Source organism: Ambystoma mexicanum, chromosome 13 (assembly GCF_040938575.1).
Source record: "Ambystoma mexicanum isolate Mex_15411 chromosome 13, UKY_AmexF1_1, whole genome shotgun sequence".
Lineage (NCBI taxonomy): Eukaryota > Metazoa > Chordata > Amphibia > Caudata > Ambystomatidae > Ambystoma > Ambystoma mexicanum.
In genome coordinates this window covers 748,885,786-748,902,663 of record NC_090938.1, presented here as the reverse complement: position 1 = coordinate 748,902,663, position 16,878 = coordinate 748,885,786, and the positions used below count along the sequence as shown (strand labels likewise).

The 16,878-nt window shown below is 44.5% G+C and overlaps 1 protein-coding gene across 1 annotated transcript; it reads right to left on the bottom strand.

The window, feature by feature from the left end:
- Positions 1 to 2,646: 2,646 nt before the first annotated feature.
- Positions 2,647 to 6,948, bottom strand: LOC138520528 (centrosomal protein of 135 kDa-like). The gene has a single exon (XM_069632875.1). It carries the CDS (start codon positions 6,946 to 6,948, stop codon positions 2,647 to 2,649), a length of 4,302 nt encoding a protein of 1,433 aa, XP_069488976.1.
- Between the last annotated feature and the right edge of the window lie 9,930 nt (positions 6,949 to 16,878).

Genomic DNA, 16,878 nt, shown 5'->3' with positions numbered 1-16,878 from the left:
GCCTATGCGTACAACCTCTTGTTTATGGATTATACTCCGGCTGGCCTTCAGAGACTTCTGGATGGGGTATATGGTTACATGAAGAGGAACAATCTTAAAAGTAACCCCAGGGAGTCATTTGCATTGCCCTATTCTACAAAGCGAAAGCCCAAATCCTAGTCTTGGAACCTAAATCAGACCAAAATTGAACAGGTTCCCACTATAATTTATCGTGGGTTCCTAATTTCAACAATAAAACAATCCAGCTGCAAAAAGATAAAATGACAACAAAACTTGGGCCTGGCATTACTCTCATGAAGGCTCTTCAGAGCAAACCTTGTGCTTTCTCTTTGTTGCCCCTAATTGAGATGTATACATTAAAAACAGACTAGAAGGGAAAGCTTGGAAGGCTGTTGTAGGTCTCCCCAAATCTATGCCGATAAGTGCTATCAGACTGGAGTTGGGCCTCACATCTTGGTGGGCCCAATATATAAAAAAGATGCCTATCTCTGTATGTCAATATTTTGCAGGCCGATGGAAATTCTCTTTGTTCATAGATGAAAGACATTCTAAGGGGTACCTTGGTTTCTTCCTCGTTCTTGCTGCGGTTTCATAAGAAATGTGAGAACTTCGCTAGTATGATCTCCCTGGATTCTTCAGACATTGGGCCTCATCACGAGTTGGGCTGTAGCCCTTAAATGCGGTGGTAACGGTATTACAGCCGCATTTAAGGGCTGGCCTTATCACGAGTTGGGCGCTAAATCGGCTGTTTTACCTCTAGCTTTTTTCTGGAGGATAAAATCCCTGTTTTCGGCAGTATTACAGCCGGCTGTATTAGCCCGCAGTATTAGCACTGAAAATTCCCCATCGGATCCAATGGACCGAATCAGGAATGGGGATTTACCGTTAAGGCCCTACCCATGATCTGATGGTAATACCATCGGGCCGGTTGGTGCTAGGGCAATTACAGTCGGCAGTATTACAGCTGAAAATGCAGCCCAACTCGTGATGAGGCCCATTGACTTTGGGACAGAATTTCTGATTACGATGACCTGAACAGATTGTTATTGTTCAGGGATTACCACCATTTATTTTCACCAACTTGAGATCCTACTTGCAGAAGTTCCCATCCAAAAAACAATGGGATCTTATCTTAAATTCTGTTTAAATTCTCTGCCCACTTTAGAAGTCCTGGGGCCCACATTGGTTATAGCCAGAGTTATGCATGGATGCCGGATGTGCAGCTCTGACCAAATTGAATCATTGGCCCACTTGGTACTAGAGTGCCCCTTTTCCTTGGCAGAGAGATTTCACTTGGAGAGGTTTCTGCATTCTACCTTCCTGGTCCTGACTAAATACTTAAGGGAGAGGTTAATGCTTACTGCTAATCAGGCCTTGATAATTGTATTGACATCATTTTGACAGGGAATCTTCCAGGGTTTGAAGAATAGAATGTATGAGGGAGATGCAGCATGTAGGGAGATTTGGGACAAATTAATGTTTACATTGGTTAATTACGTCGAAGTCATTTGATGAATTGTTTTATGATCTGAGCATAGAGTTGATGTAATTTTGAGTATGTGTTGTTGTGTTATTTGTTTGCATGTGTTCTTATCTTAGTGTAAAAATTATTGTAAACCCTAAAAAACTATTAAATAAAAAAGAATTTATAATGTATTTTAACATGTAGCGTGTGTGTCTGTATACATATGTATATTTCACTCTATAGCAGGGTAGTCCAACTCCAGGCCTCGAGGACTGGATCCAAGTTTGATTTTAATGATACTCCTCATTAATATTCATGAGATAAATTTGCATACCATGATTCTAAATGTTTGCACATTTTTCCTCATGAATATTAATGAGGAGTGTCATAAAAATCCATCAGGTTTGCGGCTCTCTATGCCTGTAGTTGGAAATCCCTGCTCTATAGCATGCACATTGTAATGTACAATACATGTTATACCACAGTACATACAAGAGTTTTGAGTTCACAGTGTGCCTTTCTTCCATTTAGTAGATGCTTTTTAATATTTTAATGTACCAAATTGTGTATCTGGGTGTACATAGTGCATAAGACATTTCTCATATCATTTCCCATGCTGTGTATATTAGTTGTTAGATGGGTCCATGCACATCTCACTTCACAAGATGGATAGCTTGTATGCATTTCAATCTGCACTGTACACATTTCAGTACCTGCTACCACAACACAGCAAGTAACAGCACTGCGACCATTCACCTGGGAATCACACTTCAGTACACAAACACATCCCTACCCATCCTTATCTTCTACACCAAAACGTAAACTAGCCACTCACACAATGCTATTTATAGACTATTTCCTAAACTCAAACAACTGAACTCTGCACCGCTGCAATCCAACTAACACATGCATCCCTGCATCTTCCTGCACCACAAGCGCATGGGGTCTCCTCTCTGGACACAAAGCCATTGTCACTTTTAATCACAGAACATGCACACAGCGCACCTGCATGCAGAGCTCGGGATACTTTCCAAATCTAGCATTCATCCTCTCCTCGCAACTTACACTGTCCACCTGCTCTCTTACAGATGGGCCACAGAGCCTGGACACAGTGCAAATGGCAGTAGTGCACAGACCACATTCAATTGATATAACATGACATACCATATAGTGTATGCATCTCAGTTATTCTTCTCAATATACTGTATATGTATATGCATCTCAGTATCCAGTGTATGTATCTCAGTATCCAGTGTATGTATCTCACTGTACAGTGTACACATTTCATTATGCAACGTATTCATCTCAATATACTGTATATACATCTCTGTATACAGTGTATGCATCTCAGTATCCAGTGTATGTATCTCACTGTACAGTGTACACATTTCATTATGCAACGTATTCATCTCAATATACTGTATATACATCTCTGTATACAGTGGATGCATCTCAGTATCCAGTGTATGTAGCTCACTGTACAGTGTACACATTTCATTACGCAACGTATTCATCTCAATATACTGTATATACATCTCTGTATACAGTGGATGCATCTCAGTATCCAGTGTATGTAGCTCACTGTACAGTGTACACATTTCATTATGCAACGTATTCATCTCAATATACTGTATATACATCTCTTTATCCAGTGGATGCATCTCAGTATCCAGTGTATGTAGCTCACTGTACAGTGTACACATTTCATTACGTAACATATTCATCTCAATATACTGTATATACATCTCTTTATCCAGTGGATGCATCTCAGTATCCAGTGTATGTAGCTCACTGTACAGTGTACACATTTCATTACGTAACGTATTCATCTCAATATACAGTATATGCATCTCAGTATCCAGTGTATGTATCTCAGTATCCAGTGTATGTAGCTCACTGTACAGTGTACACATTTCATTACGCAACGTATTCATCTCAATATACTGTATATACATCTCTTTATCCAGTGGATGCATCTCAGTATCCAGTGTATGTATCTCACTGTACAGTGTACACATTTCATTATGCAACGTATTCATCTCAATATACTGCAAATACATCTCTTTATCCAGTGTATGCATCTCAGTATCCAGTGTATGTATCTCAGTATCCAGTGTATGTAGCTCACTGTACAGTGTACACATTTCATTATGCAGCGTATTCATCTCAATATACTGTATATACATCTCTTTATCCAGTGGATGCATCTCAGTATCCAGTGTATGTAGCTCACTGTACAGTGTACACATTTCATTATGCAACATATTCATCTCAATATACTGTATATACATTTCTTTATCCAGTGGATGCATCTCAGTATCCAGTGTATGTAGCTCACTGTACAGTGTACACATTTCATTACGTAACGTATTAATCTCAATATACTGTATATGCATCTCAGTTTCCATTGTATGTATCTCAGTATCCAGTGTATGTAGCTCACTGTACAGTGTACACATTTCATTATGCAACGTATTCATCTCAATATACTGCATATACATCTCTTTATCCAGTGTATGCATCTCAGTATCCAGTGTATGTATCTCACTGTACAGTGTACACATTTCATTATGCAACGTATTCATCTCAATATACTCTATATACATCTCTTTATCCAGTGTATGCATCTCAGTATCCAGTGTATGTATCTCAGTATCCAGTGTATGTATCTCACTGTACAGTGTACACATTTCATTATGCAACATATTCATCTCAATATACTGTATATACATCTCTTTATCCAGTGTATGCATCTCAGTATCCAGTGTATGTATCTCACTGTACAGTGTACACATTTCATTATGCAATGTATTCATCTCAATATACTGTATATACATCTCTTTATCCAGTGTATGTATCTCAGTATCCAGTGTATGTATCTCACTGTACAGTGTACACATTTCATTATGCAACGTATTCATCTCAATATACTGTATATACATCTCTTTATCCAGTGTATGCATCTCTTTATCCAGTGTATGCATCTCAGTATCCAGTGTACACATTTCATTATGCAATGTATTCATCTCAATATACTGTATATACATCTCTTTATCCAGTGTATGCATCTCAGTATCCAGTGTATGTATCTCAGTATCCAGTGTATGTATCTCACTGTACAGTGTACACATTTCATTATGCAACGTATTCATCTCAATATACTGTATATACATCTCTTTATCCAGTGTATGTATCTCAGTATCCAGTGTATGTATCTCAGTATCCAGTGTATGTATCTCACTGTACAGTGTACACATTTCATTATGCAACATATTCATCTCAATATACTGTATATACATCTCTTTATCCAGTGTATGCATCTCAGTATCCAGTGTATGTATCTCAGTATCCAGTGCATGTATCTCACTGTACAGTGTACACATTTCATTATGCAACGTATTCATCTCAATATACTCTGTATACATCTCTTTATCCAGTGTATGCATCTCGGTATCCAGTGTATGTATCTCAGTATCAAGTGCATGTATCTCACTGTACAGTGTACACATTTCATTATGCAACGTATTCATCTCAATATACTGTATATACATCTCTTTATCCAGTGTATGCATCTCTTTATCCAGTGTATGCATCTCAGTATCCAATGTACACATTTCATTATGCAACGTATTCATCTCAATATACTGTATATACATCTCTTTATCCAGTGTATGCATCTCAGTATCCAGTGTATGTATCTCAGTATCCAGTGTATGTATCTCACTGTACAGTGTACACATTTCAATATGCAATGTATGCATCTCTATACGCTGTATATGCATCTCAGTATCCAGTGTATGCATCTCAGTATCCAGTGTGTGCATCTGACTGTACAGTGTGCACATTTCAATATGCAATGTATGCATCTCTATACGCTGTATATGCATCTCAGTATCCAGTGTATGTATCTCAGTATCCAGTGTGTGCATCTGACTGTACAGTGTGCACATTTCAATATGCAATTTATGCATCTCTATACGTTGTATATGCATCTCAGTATCCAGTGTGTGCATCTGACTGTACAGTGTGCACATTTCATTATGCAACGTATTCATCTCAATATACTGTATATACATCTCTTCATCCAGTGTATGCATCTCAGTATCCAGTGTCTGTATCTCAGTATCCAGTGTATGTATCTCACTGTACAGTGTACACATTTCATTATGCAACGTATTCATCTCAATATACTGTATATACATCTCTTTATCCAGTGTATACATCTCTGTATCCAGTGTATGTAGCTCACTGTAAAGTGTACACATTTCATTATGCAACGTATTCATCTCAATATACTGTATATACATCTCTGTATACAGTGGATGCATCTCAGTATCCAGTGTATGTAGCTCACTGTACAGTGTACACATTTCATTATGCAACGTATTCATCTCAATATACTGCATATACATCTCTTTATCCAGTGGATGCATCTCAGTATCCAGTGTATGTATCTCACTGTACAGTGTACACATTTCATTATGCAACGTATTCATCTCAATATACTGCATATACATCTCAGTATCCAGTGGATGCATCTCAGTATCCAGTGTATGTAGCTCACTGTACAGTGTACACATTTCATTACGCAACGTATTCATCTCAATATACTGCATATACATCTCTTTATCCAGTGGATGCATCTCAGTATCCAGTGTATGTAGCTCACTGTACAGTGTACACATTTCATTACGTAATGTATTCATCTCAATATACTGTATATATATCTCTTTATCCAGTGGATGCATCTCAGTATCCAGTGTATGTAGCTCACTGTACAGTGTACACATTTCATTACGCAACGTATTCATCTCAATATACTGTATATAGATCTCTTTATCCAGTGGATGCATCTCAGTATCCAGTGTATGTAGCTCACTGTACAGTGTACACATTTCATTACGCAACGTATTCATCTCAATATACTGTATATACATCTCTTTATCCAGTGGATGCATCTCAGTATCCAGTGTATGTAGCTCACTGTACAGTGTACACATTTCATTACGCAACATATTCATCTCAATATACTGTATATACATCTCTGTATCCAGTGTATGCATCTCAGTATCCAGTGTATGTATCTCACTGTACAGTGTACACATTTCATTACGCAACGTATTCATCTCAATATACTGTATATACATCTCTGTATCCAGTGTATGCATCTCAGTATCCAGTGTATGTATCTCACTGTACAGTGCACACATTTCATTACGTAACGTATTCATCTCAATATACTGTATATACATCTCTTTATCCAGTGTATGCATCTCATTTTCCAGTGTATGTATCTCACTGTACAGTGCACACATTTCATTACGTAACGTATTCATCTCAATATACTGTATATACATCTCTGTATCCAGTGTATGCATCTCAGTATCCAGTGTATGTAGCTCACTGTACAGTGTACACATTTCATTACGCAACGTATTCATCTCAATATACTGTATATACATCTCTGTATCCAGTGGATGCATCTCAGTATCCAGTGTATGTAGCTCACTGTACAGTGTACACATTTAATTAGTAACGTATTCATCTCAATATACTGTATATACATCTCTTTATCCAGTGTATGCATCTCAGTATCCAGTGTATGTATCTCACTGTACAGTGTACACATTTCATTACGTAACGTATTCATCTCAATATACTGTATATACATCTCTGTATCCAGTGGATGCATCTCAGTATCCAGTGTATGTATCTCACTGTACAGTGTACACATTTCATTACGTAACGTATTCATCTCAATATACTGTATATACATCTCTGTATCCAGTGGATGCATCTCAGTATCCAGTGTATGTAGCTCACTGTACAGTGTACACATTTCATTACGCAACGTATTCATCTCAATATACTGTATATACATCTCTTTATCCAGTGGATGCATCTCAGTATCCAGTGTATGTAGCTCACTGTACAGTGTACACATATCTCAACATCTCTGTATGCAATCTATGCATCTGATTGTACTGTATATATACTTATTACAGCCTGCTGCTGGAGCTGTCTTAACACCGCCTGCTGTCGCCACCCCTTTTCTCGAGGACATCGCGGTGCGTCATCTTCCATCTGCGCAGCTGGTTCTGAGGAAAGCCCGGGAGGCGGCCCCTTGACCAGCATAACCCCATGTCTTGTGAGTCTGTGGCGTTCTCGCCACATGTGTGCGTCACTTGTCTGGAAGTGATCTGCAAGAGGCCCCGGTACTTCACAACTTCCCCTGCCGAGCCGCGGGCTCTGTTCTCACTTCCTACTGGGGCCGCAGCCCCTTGCGCAGGCCTATCCGAGGAAGCGCTAGAAAAGGATCGTGACGGGTTATTTATATAGCGCCTTAATCCAAAGCGCTTTACGTGGAACAGATTTACATACAATATCACCCAGCCCAAGTTGGGACTCATTTATCGACCTGGGAAGGATGAAAGGCTGAGTTGGCCTTGCCGGATTCATAGCTGAGCCCTGCATGCGAAACACAGTTGTCTGGGGGAAAGCAGCTGCAGTATCTGACTGGCTAGCTGGGGCAGAAGATGGTATGCCACCCCCCCCCCGCACCACCTTAATAATGTCTATCAGAGACCCAGATGTCTATCAGAGACCCAGAAGGGAGACTGAAACAGTGCTCCCACCCCCCCTCCCAAACTCCCCCGCCCCGCAAAATGAAGTGTGAGGCCCATGAGACTTCCACCAGTCTAGATATATAGGAGCTCATTTGTAATAAAATGATAAATTGCCAGGAAAGAACAACTTTCGAATACACTCAGGTGCAAACCGGTCCGATCCAAGCAATGTTCGTCATTTGCACTACGGAGTGCAAGTGTAAAGAGACAGCGCAAGTCTCATCACACTTCTCTTTTGCACTCTTTAGTGAATGGAATCCACCCACTGTTTGCAGGTGTAAAAGGCAGGCGTATTCCCTAGAAAATCATTGGTTTTACGTGAGCTTGCGTAAACCCTATTTGTATTTGAAGGCGTAGGATACAAGGGAGGCGCATATCACTGCATCTCTGTGACAGCACAGTGGCGAACTCTTTGCTTGTCAAAGCACTGTGCACCCCAGGTGACCGTCTCAGCACAGTGTATCATTGCATCCCCGTGACTGTACAGTGCTTTACTTCCTGTCTATCAAAGCACTGTGCACCCTCCTGCCTTTCTCGGCACAGTGCCTCATGGTAGCCCTGGGACAGCACAGTGCTTTACTCCCTGCTTGCCTAAGCATTGTGCACCCTCTGCCTGTCTCAGCACAGTGCATCACTGTTTCCCTGTGACACGGCAGTGCTTTACTCTATTCTAATCTAAGCATTGTGCACCCTCTGCCTGTCTCAGCACAGTGTATCACTGTATTACCATGAATGCACAGTGCCTTACTTGCTGTCTATCAAACCACTGTACACCCCCTGCCTTTCTCGGAACAGTGTCTCATGGTAGCCCTGGGACACCACTCTCTGCTTGTTTATGCATTGTGCACCCTCTGCCTGTCTCAGCACAGTGCATTACTGTTTCCCTGTTACTGCACAGTGCTTTACACTTGGCCTGTCAAAGCACTGTGCACCCTTCGACCTTTCTCGGCACAGTGTACCACTATATCCCCATGACTGCACAGTGCTTTACACTTGGCCTGTCAAAGCACTGTACGCCACTCTGCCTTTCTCGGCACAGTGCATCACGGTACCCCCAGGACAGCACATTGCTTTACTCTCTGCTTTTCTAAGCATTGGTACCCTCTGTCTGTCTCCGCACTGCGCATCACTGTTTCCCTGTGACATTGCAGTGCTTTACTCTAGGCTAATCTAAGCATTGTGCACCCTCTGCCTGTCTCAGCACAGTGTATCACTGTATCCCCATGACTGCACAGTGCTTTACTCTCTGTCTATCAAAGCACTGTGCACCCCTCTGCCTTTCTCGGCACAGTGTATCATTGTATCCCTGAGACAGCACAGTGCTTTACTCTCTGCTTATCTAAGGACTGTGCACCCCTCTGCCTTTCTCGGCACAGTGCATCACTTTATCCCTATGACTGAACTGTGCTTTACTCTGTCTATCAAAGTACTGTGTGCCCCTCTGCCTTTCTCGGCACAGTGCATCATTGTATCCCTGTGACAGCACAGTGCTTTACTCTACCCGTCAAAGCACTGTGCACCCTTCAACCTTTCTCGGCACAGTGTATCACTGTATCACCATGACTGCACAGTGCTTTACTCGCTGTCTATCGAAGCACTGTGCACCCTCTGCCTTTCTCGGCACAGTGCCTCACAGTACTCCCAGGACAGCACAGTGCTTTACTCTCTGCTTTTCTAAGTATTGTGCACCCTCTGCCTGTCTCAGCACAGCGCATCACTGTTTCCCTGTGACAGCGCAGTACTTTACTCTAGGCTAATCTAAGCATTGTGCACCCTCTGCCTGTCTCAGCACAGTGTATCACTGTATCCCCATGATTGCACAGTGCTTTACTCTCTGTCTATCAAAGCACTGTGCACCCCTCTGCCTTTCTCGACACAGTGTATCATTGTATCCCTGGGACAGCACAGTGCTTTACTCTCTGCTTATCTAAGCGCTGTGCACCCCTCTGCCTTTCTCTGGACAGTGCATCACTGTATCACTATGACTGCACAGTGCTTTACTTGCTGTCTATCAAAGCACTGTGTTCCCCTCTGCCTTTCTCAGCACAGTGCATCACTGTATACCCAGGACAGCACACCGCTTTACTCTCTGCTTGTCTAAGCATTGTGCACCCTCTGCCTGTCTCCACACAGTGCATCACTGTTTCCCTGTGACAGTGCAGTGCTTTACTCTAGGCTAATCTAAGCATTGTGACCCTCTGCCTGTCTCAGCACGGTGTATCACTGTATTACCATGACTTCAGACTTCTTTGCTCTCTGACTATATTAGCACTGTTCACCCCTCTGCCTGTCTCAGCACAGTGTATCACTGTATCCCTGTGACAGCACAGTGCTTTACTCTCTACCCGTCAAAGCACTGTGCACCCTTCAACCTTTCTCGGCACAGTGTATCACTGTATCACCATGACTGCACAGTGCTTTACTCGCTGTCTATCAAAGCACTGTGCACCCCTCTGCCTTTCTCGGCACAGTGTATCATTGTATCCCTGGGACAGCACAGTGCTTTACTCTCTGCATATCTAAGCGCTGTGCACCCCTCTGCCTTTCTCCGCACAGTGCATCACTGTATCCCTATGACTGAACTGTGCTTTACTCTGTCTATCAAAGCACTGTGTTCACCTCTGCCTTTCTCCACACAGTGCATCACTGTATACCCGGGACAGCACACTGCTTTACTCTCTGCTTGTCTAAGCATTGTGCACACTCTGCGTGTCTCAGCACAGCGTGTCACTGTTTCCCTGTGACAGTGCAGTGCTTTACTCTATGCTAATTTAAGCATTGTGCACCCTCTGCCTGTCTCAGCACAGTGTATCACTGTATTGCCATGACTGCACAGTGCTTTTCTCTCTGTCCATCAAAGCGCTGTGCACCCCTCTGTCTGTCTCAGCACAGTGTATCACTGTATCCCTGTGACAGCGCAGTGCTTTACTATAGGCTAAGCGAAGCATTGTGCACCAGCTGCATGTCTCAGCACAGTGTATCACTGTTTCCCTGTGACAGTGCAGTGCTTTACTCTAGGCTAATTGAAGCATTGTTTACCCTCTCCATGTCTCAGCACAGTGTATCACTGTATTACCATGACTTCAGACTTCTTTGCTCTCTGTCTATCAAAGCACTGTTCACCCCTCTGCCTGTCTCAGCACAGTGTATCACTGTATCCCTGTGACAGCACAGTGCTTTACTCTCTACCCGTCAAAGCACTGTGCACCCTTCAACCTTTCTCGGCACAGTTTATCACTGTTTTACCATGACTTCACAGTGCTTTACTCGCTGTCTATCAAAGCACTGTGCACCCCCTGCCTTTCTCAGCACAGTGCATCACGGTACCCCCAGGACAGCACAGTGCTTTACTTTCTGCTTTTCTAAGCATTGTGCACCCTCTGTGTGTCTCAGCACAGTGTATCATTGTATCCCTGGGACAGCACAGTGCTTTACTCTCTGCTTATCTAAGCACTGTGTTCCCCTCTGCCTTTCTCGGCACAGTGCATCACTGTTTACCCGGGACAGCACACTGCTTTACTCTCTGCTTGCCTAAGCATTGTGCACACTCTGCGTGTCTCAGCACAGTGTATCACTGTTTCCCTGTGACAGCGCAGTGCTTTACTCTATGCTAATCTAAGCATTGTGCACCCTCTGCCTGTCTCAGCACAGTGTATCACTGCATTACCATGACTGCACAGTGCTTTTCCCTCTGTCTATCAAAGCACTGTGCACCCCTCTGCCTTTCTCAGCACAGTGTATCACTGTATCCCTGTGACAGCGCAGTGCTTTACTCTAGGCTAATCGAAGCATTGTGCACCCTCTGCATGTCTCAGCACAGTGTATCACTGTATCCCTGTGACAACACAGTGCTTTACTCTAGGCTAATCAAAGCACTGTTCACCCCTCTGCCTGTCTCAGCACAGTGTATCACTGTATCCCTGTGACAGCACAGTGCTTTACTCTCTACCCGTCAAAGCACTGTGCACCCTTCAACCTTTCTCGGCACAGTTTATCACTGTTTTACCATGACTTCACAGTGCTTTACTCGCTGTCTATCAAACCACTGTACACCCCCTGCCTTTCTCGGAACAGTGTCTCATGGTAGCCCTGGGACACCACTCTCTGCTTGTTTATGCATTGTGCACCCTCTGCCTGTCTCAGCACAGTGCATTACTGTTTCCCTGTTACTGCACAGTGCTTTACACTTGGCCTGTCAAAGCACTGTGCACCCTTCGACCTTTCATGGCACAGTGTACCACTATATCCCCATGACTGCACAGTGCTTTACACTTGGCCTGTCAAAGCACTGTACGCCACTCTGCCTTTCTCGGCACAGTGCATCACGGTACCCCCAGGACAGCACATTGCTTTACTCTCTGCTTTTCTAAGCATTGGTCACCCTCTGTCTGTCTCCGCACTGCGCATCACTGTTTCCCTGTGACATTGCAGTGCTTTACTCTAGGCTAATCTAAGCATTGTGCACCCTCTGCCTGTCTCAGCACAGTGTATCACTGTATCCCCATGACTGCACAGTGCTTTACTCTCTGTCTATCAAAGCACTGTGCACCCCTCTGCCTTTCTCGGCACAGTGTATCATTGTATCCCTGAGACAGCACAGTGCTTTACTCTCTGCTTATCTAAGGACTGTGCACCCCTCTGCCTTTCTCGGCACAGTGCATCACTTTATCCCTATGACTGAACTGTGCTTTACTCTGTCTATCAAAGTACTGTGTGCCCCTCTGCCTTTCTCGGCACAGTGCATCATTGTATCCCTGTGACAGCACAGTGCTTTACTCTACCCGTCAAAGCACTGTGCACCCTTCAACCTTTCTCGGCACAGTGTATCACTGTATCACCATGACTGCACAGTGCTTTACTCGCTGTCTATCGAAGCACTGTGCACCCTCTGCCTTTCTCGGCACAGTGCCTCACAGTACTCCCAGGACAGCACAGTGCTTTACTCTCTGCTTTTCTAAGTATTGTGCACCCTCTGCCTGTCTCAGCACAGCGCATCACTGTTTCCCTGTGACAGCGCAGTACTTTACTCTAGGCTAATCGAAGCATTGTGCACCCTCTGCCTGTCTCAGCACAGTGTATCACTGTATCCCCATGATTGCACAGTGCTTTACTCTCTGTCTATCAAAGCACTGTGCACCCCTCTGCCTTTCTCGACACAGTGTATCATTGTATCCCTGGGACAGCACAGTGCTTTACTCTCTGCTTATCTAAGCGCTGTGCACCCCTCTGCCTTTCTCTGGACAGTGCATCACTGTATCACTATGACTGCACAGTGCTTTACTTGCTGTCTATCAAAGCACTGTGTTCCCCTCTGCCTTTCTCAGCACAGTGCATCACTGTATACCCAGGACAGCACACCGCTTTACTCTCTGCTTGTCTAAGCATTGTGCACCCTCTGCCTGTCTCCACACAGTGCATCACTGTTTCCCTGTGACAGTGCAGTGATTTACTCTAGGCTAATCTAAGCATTGTGACCCTCTGCCTGTCTCAGCACGGTGTATCACTGTATTACCATGACTTCAGACTTCTTTGCTCTCTGACTATATTAGCACTGTTCACCCCTCTGCCTGTCTCAGCACAGTGTATCACTGTATCCCTGTGACAGCACAGTGCTTTACTCTCTACCCGTCAAAGCACTGTGCACCCTTCAACCTTTCTCGGCACAGTGTATCACTGTATCACCATGACTGCACAGTGCTTTACTCGCTGTCTATCAAAGCACTGTGCACCCCTCTGCCTTTCTCGGCACAGTGTATCATTGTATCCCTGGGACAGCACAGTGCTTTACTCTCTGCATATCTAAGCGCTGTGCACCCCTCTGCCTTTCTCCGCACAGTGCATCACTGTATCCCTATGACTGAACTGTGCTTTACTCTGTCTATCAAAGCACTGTGTTCACCTCTGCCTTTCTCCACACAGTGCATCACTGTATACCCGGGACAGCACACTGCTTTACTCTCTGCTTGTCTAAGCATTGTGCACACTCTGCGTGTCTCAGCACAGCGTGTCACTGTTTCCCTGTGACAGTGCAGTGCTTTACTCTATGCTAATTTAAGCATTGTGCACCCTCTGCCTGTCTCAGCACAGTGTATCACTGTATTGCCATGACTGCACAGTGCTTTTCTCTCTGTCTATCAAAGCGCTGTGCACCCCTCTGTCTGTCTCAGCACAGTGTATCACTGTATCCCTGTGACAGCGCAGTGCTTTACTCTAGGCTAAGCGAAGCATTGTGCACCAGATGCATGTCTCAGCACAGTGTATCACTGTTTCCCTGTGACAGTGCAGTGCTTTACTCTAGGCTAATTGAAGCATTGTTTACCCTCTCCATGTCTCAGCACAGTGTATCACTGTATTACCATGACTTCAGACTTCTTTGCTCTCTGTCTATCAAAGCACTGTTCACCCCTCTGCCTGTCTCAGCACAGTGTATCACTGTATCCCTGTGACAGCACAGTGCTTTACTCTCTACCCGTCAAAGCACTGTGCACCCTTCAACCTTTCTCGGCACAGTTTATCACTGTTTTACCATGACTTCACAGTGCTTTACTCGCTGTCTATCAAAGCACTGTGCACCCCCTGCCTTTCTCAGCACAGTGCATCACGGTACCCCCAGGACAGCACAGTGCTTTACTTTCTGCTTTTCTAAGCATTGTGCACCCTCTGTGTGTCTCAGCACAGTGTATCATTGTATCCCTGGGACAGCACAGTGCTTTACTCTCTGCTTATCTAAGCACTGTGTTCCCCTCTGCCTTTCTCGGCACAGTGCATCACTGTTTACCCGGGACAGCACACTGCTTTACTCTCTGCTTGCCTAAGCATTGTGCACACTCTGCGTGTCTCAGCACAGTGTATCACTGTTTCCCTGTGACAGCGCAGTGCTTTACTCTATGCTAATCTAAGCATTGTGCACCCTCTGCCTGTCTCAGCACAGTGTATCACTGCATTACCATGACTGCACAGTGCTTTTCCCTCTGTCTATCAAAGCACTGTGCACCCCTCTGCCTTTCTCAGCACAGTGTATCACTGTATCCCTGTGACAGCGCAGTGCTTTACTCTAGGCTAATCGAAGCATTGTGCACCCTCTGCATGTCTCAGCACAGTGTATCACTGTATCCCTGTGACAACACAGTGCTTTACTCTAGGCTAATCAAAGCACTGTTCACCCCTCTGCCTGTCTCAGCACAGTGTATCACTGTATCCCTGTGACAGCAGAGTGCTTTACTCTCTACCCGTCAAAGCACTGTGCACCCTTCAACCTTTCTCGGCACAGTTTATCACTGTTTTACCATGACTTCACAGTGCTTTACTCGCTGTCTATCAAAGCACTGTGCACCCCCTGCCTTTCTCAGCACAGTGCATCACGGTACCCCCAGGACAGCACAGTGCTTTACTTTCTGCTTTTCTAAGCATTGTGCACCCTCTGCGTGTCTCAGCACAGTGTATCATTGTATCCCTGGGACAGCACAGTGCTTTACTCTCTGCTTATCTAAGCACTGTGTTCCCCTCTGCCTTTCTCGGCACAGTGCATCACTGTTTACCCGGGACAGCACACTGCTTTACTCTCTGCTTGCCTAAGCATTGTGCACACTCTGCGTGTCTCAGCACAGTGTATCACTGTTTCCCTGTGACAGCGCAGTGCTTTACTCTATGCTAATCTAAGCATTGTGCACCCTCTGCCTGTCTCAGCACAGTGTATCACTGCATTACCATGACTGCACAGTGCTTTTCCCTCTGTCTATCAAAGCACTGTGCACCCCTCTGCCTTTCTCAGCACAGTGTATCACTGTATCCCTGTGACAGCGCAGTGCTTTACTCTAGGCTAATCGAAGAATTGTGCACCCTCTGCATGTCTCAGCACAGTGTATCACTGTATCCCTGTGACAACACAGTGCTTTACTCTAGGCTAATCAAAGCACTGTTCACCCCTCTGCCTGTCTCAGCACAGTGTATCACTGTATCCTTGTGACAGCACAGTGCTTTACTCTCTACCCGTCAAAGCACTGTGCACCCTTCAACCTTTCTCGGCACAGTTTATCACTGTTTTACCATGACTTCACAGTGCTTTACTCGCTGTCTATCAAAGCACTGTGCACCCCCTGCCTTTCTCAGCACAGTGCATCACGGTACCCCCAGGACAGCACAGTGCTTTACTTTCTGCTTTTCTAAGCATTGTGCACCCTCTGCGTGTCTCAGCACAGTGTATCATTGTATCCCTGGGACAGCACAGTGTTTTACTCTCTGCTTATCTAAGCGCTGTGTTCCCCTCTGCCTTTCTCGGCACAGTGCATCACTGTTTACCCGGGACAGCACACTGCTTTACTCTCTGCTTGCCTAAGCATTGTGCACACTCTGCGTGTCTCAGCACAGTGTATCAGTGTTTCCCTGTGACAGCGCAGTGCTTTACTCTATGCTAATCTAAGCATTGTGCACCCTCTGCCTGTCTCAGCACAGTGTATCACTGTATCCCCATGATTGCACAGTGCTTTACTCTCTGTCTATCAAAGCACTGTGCACCCCTCTGCCTTTCTCGGCACAGTGTATCATTGTATCCCTGGGACAGCACAGTGCTTTACTCTCTGCTTATCTAAGCGCTGTGCACCCCTCTGCCTTTCTCTGCACAGTTCATCACTGTATCACTATGACTGAACTGTGCTTTACTCTGACTATCAAAGCACTGTGTTCCCCTCTGCCTGTCTTAGCACAGTGTATCACTGTATCCCTGTGACAGCACAGTGCTTTACTCTCTACCCGTCAAAGCACTGTGCACCCTTCAACCTTTCTTGGCAC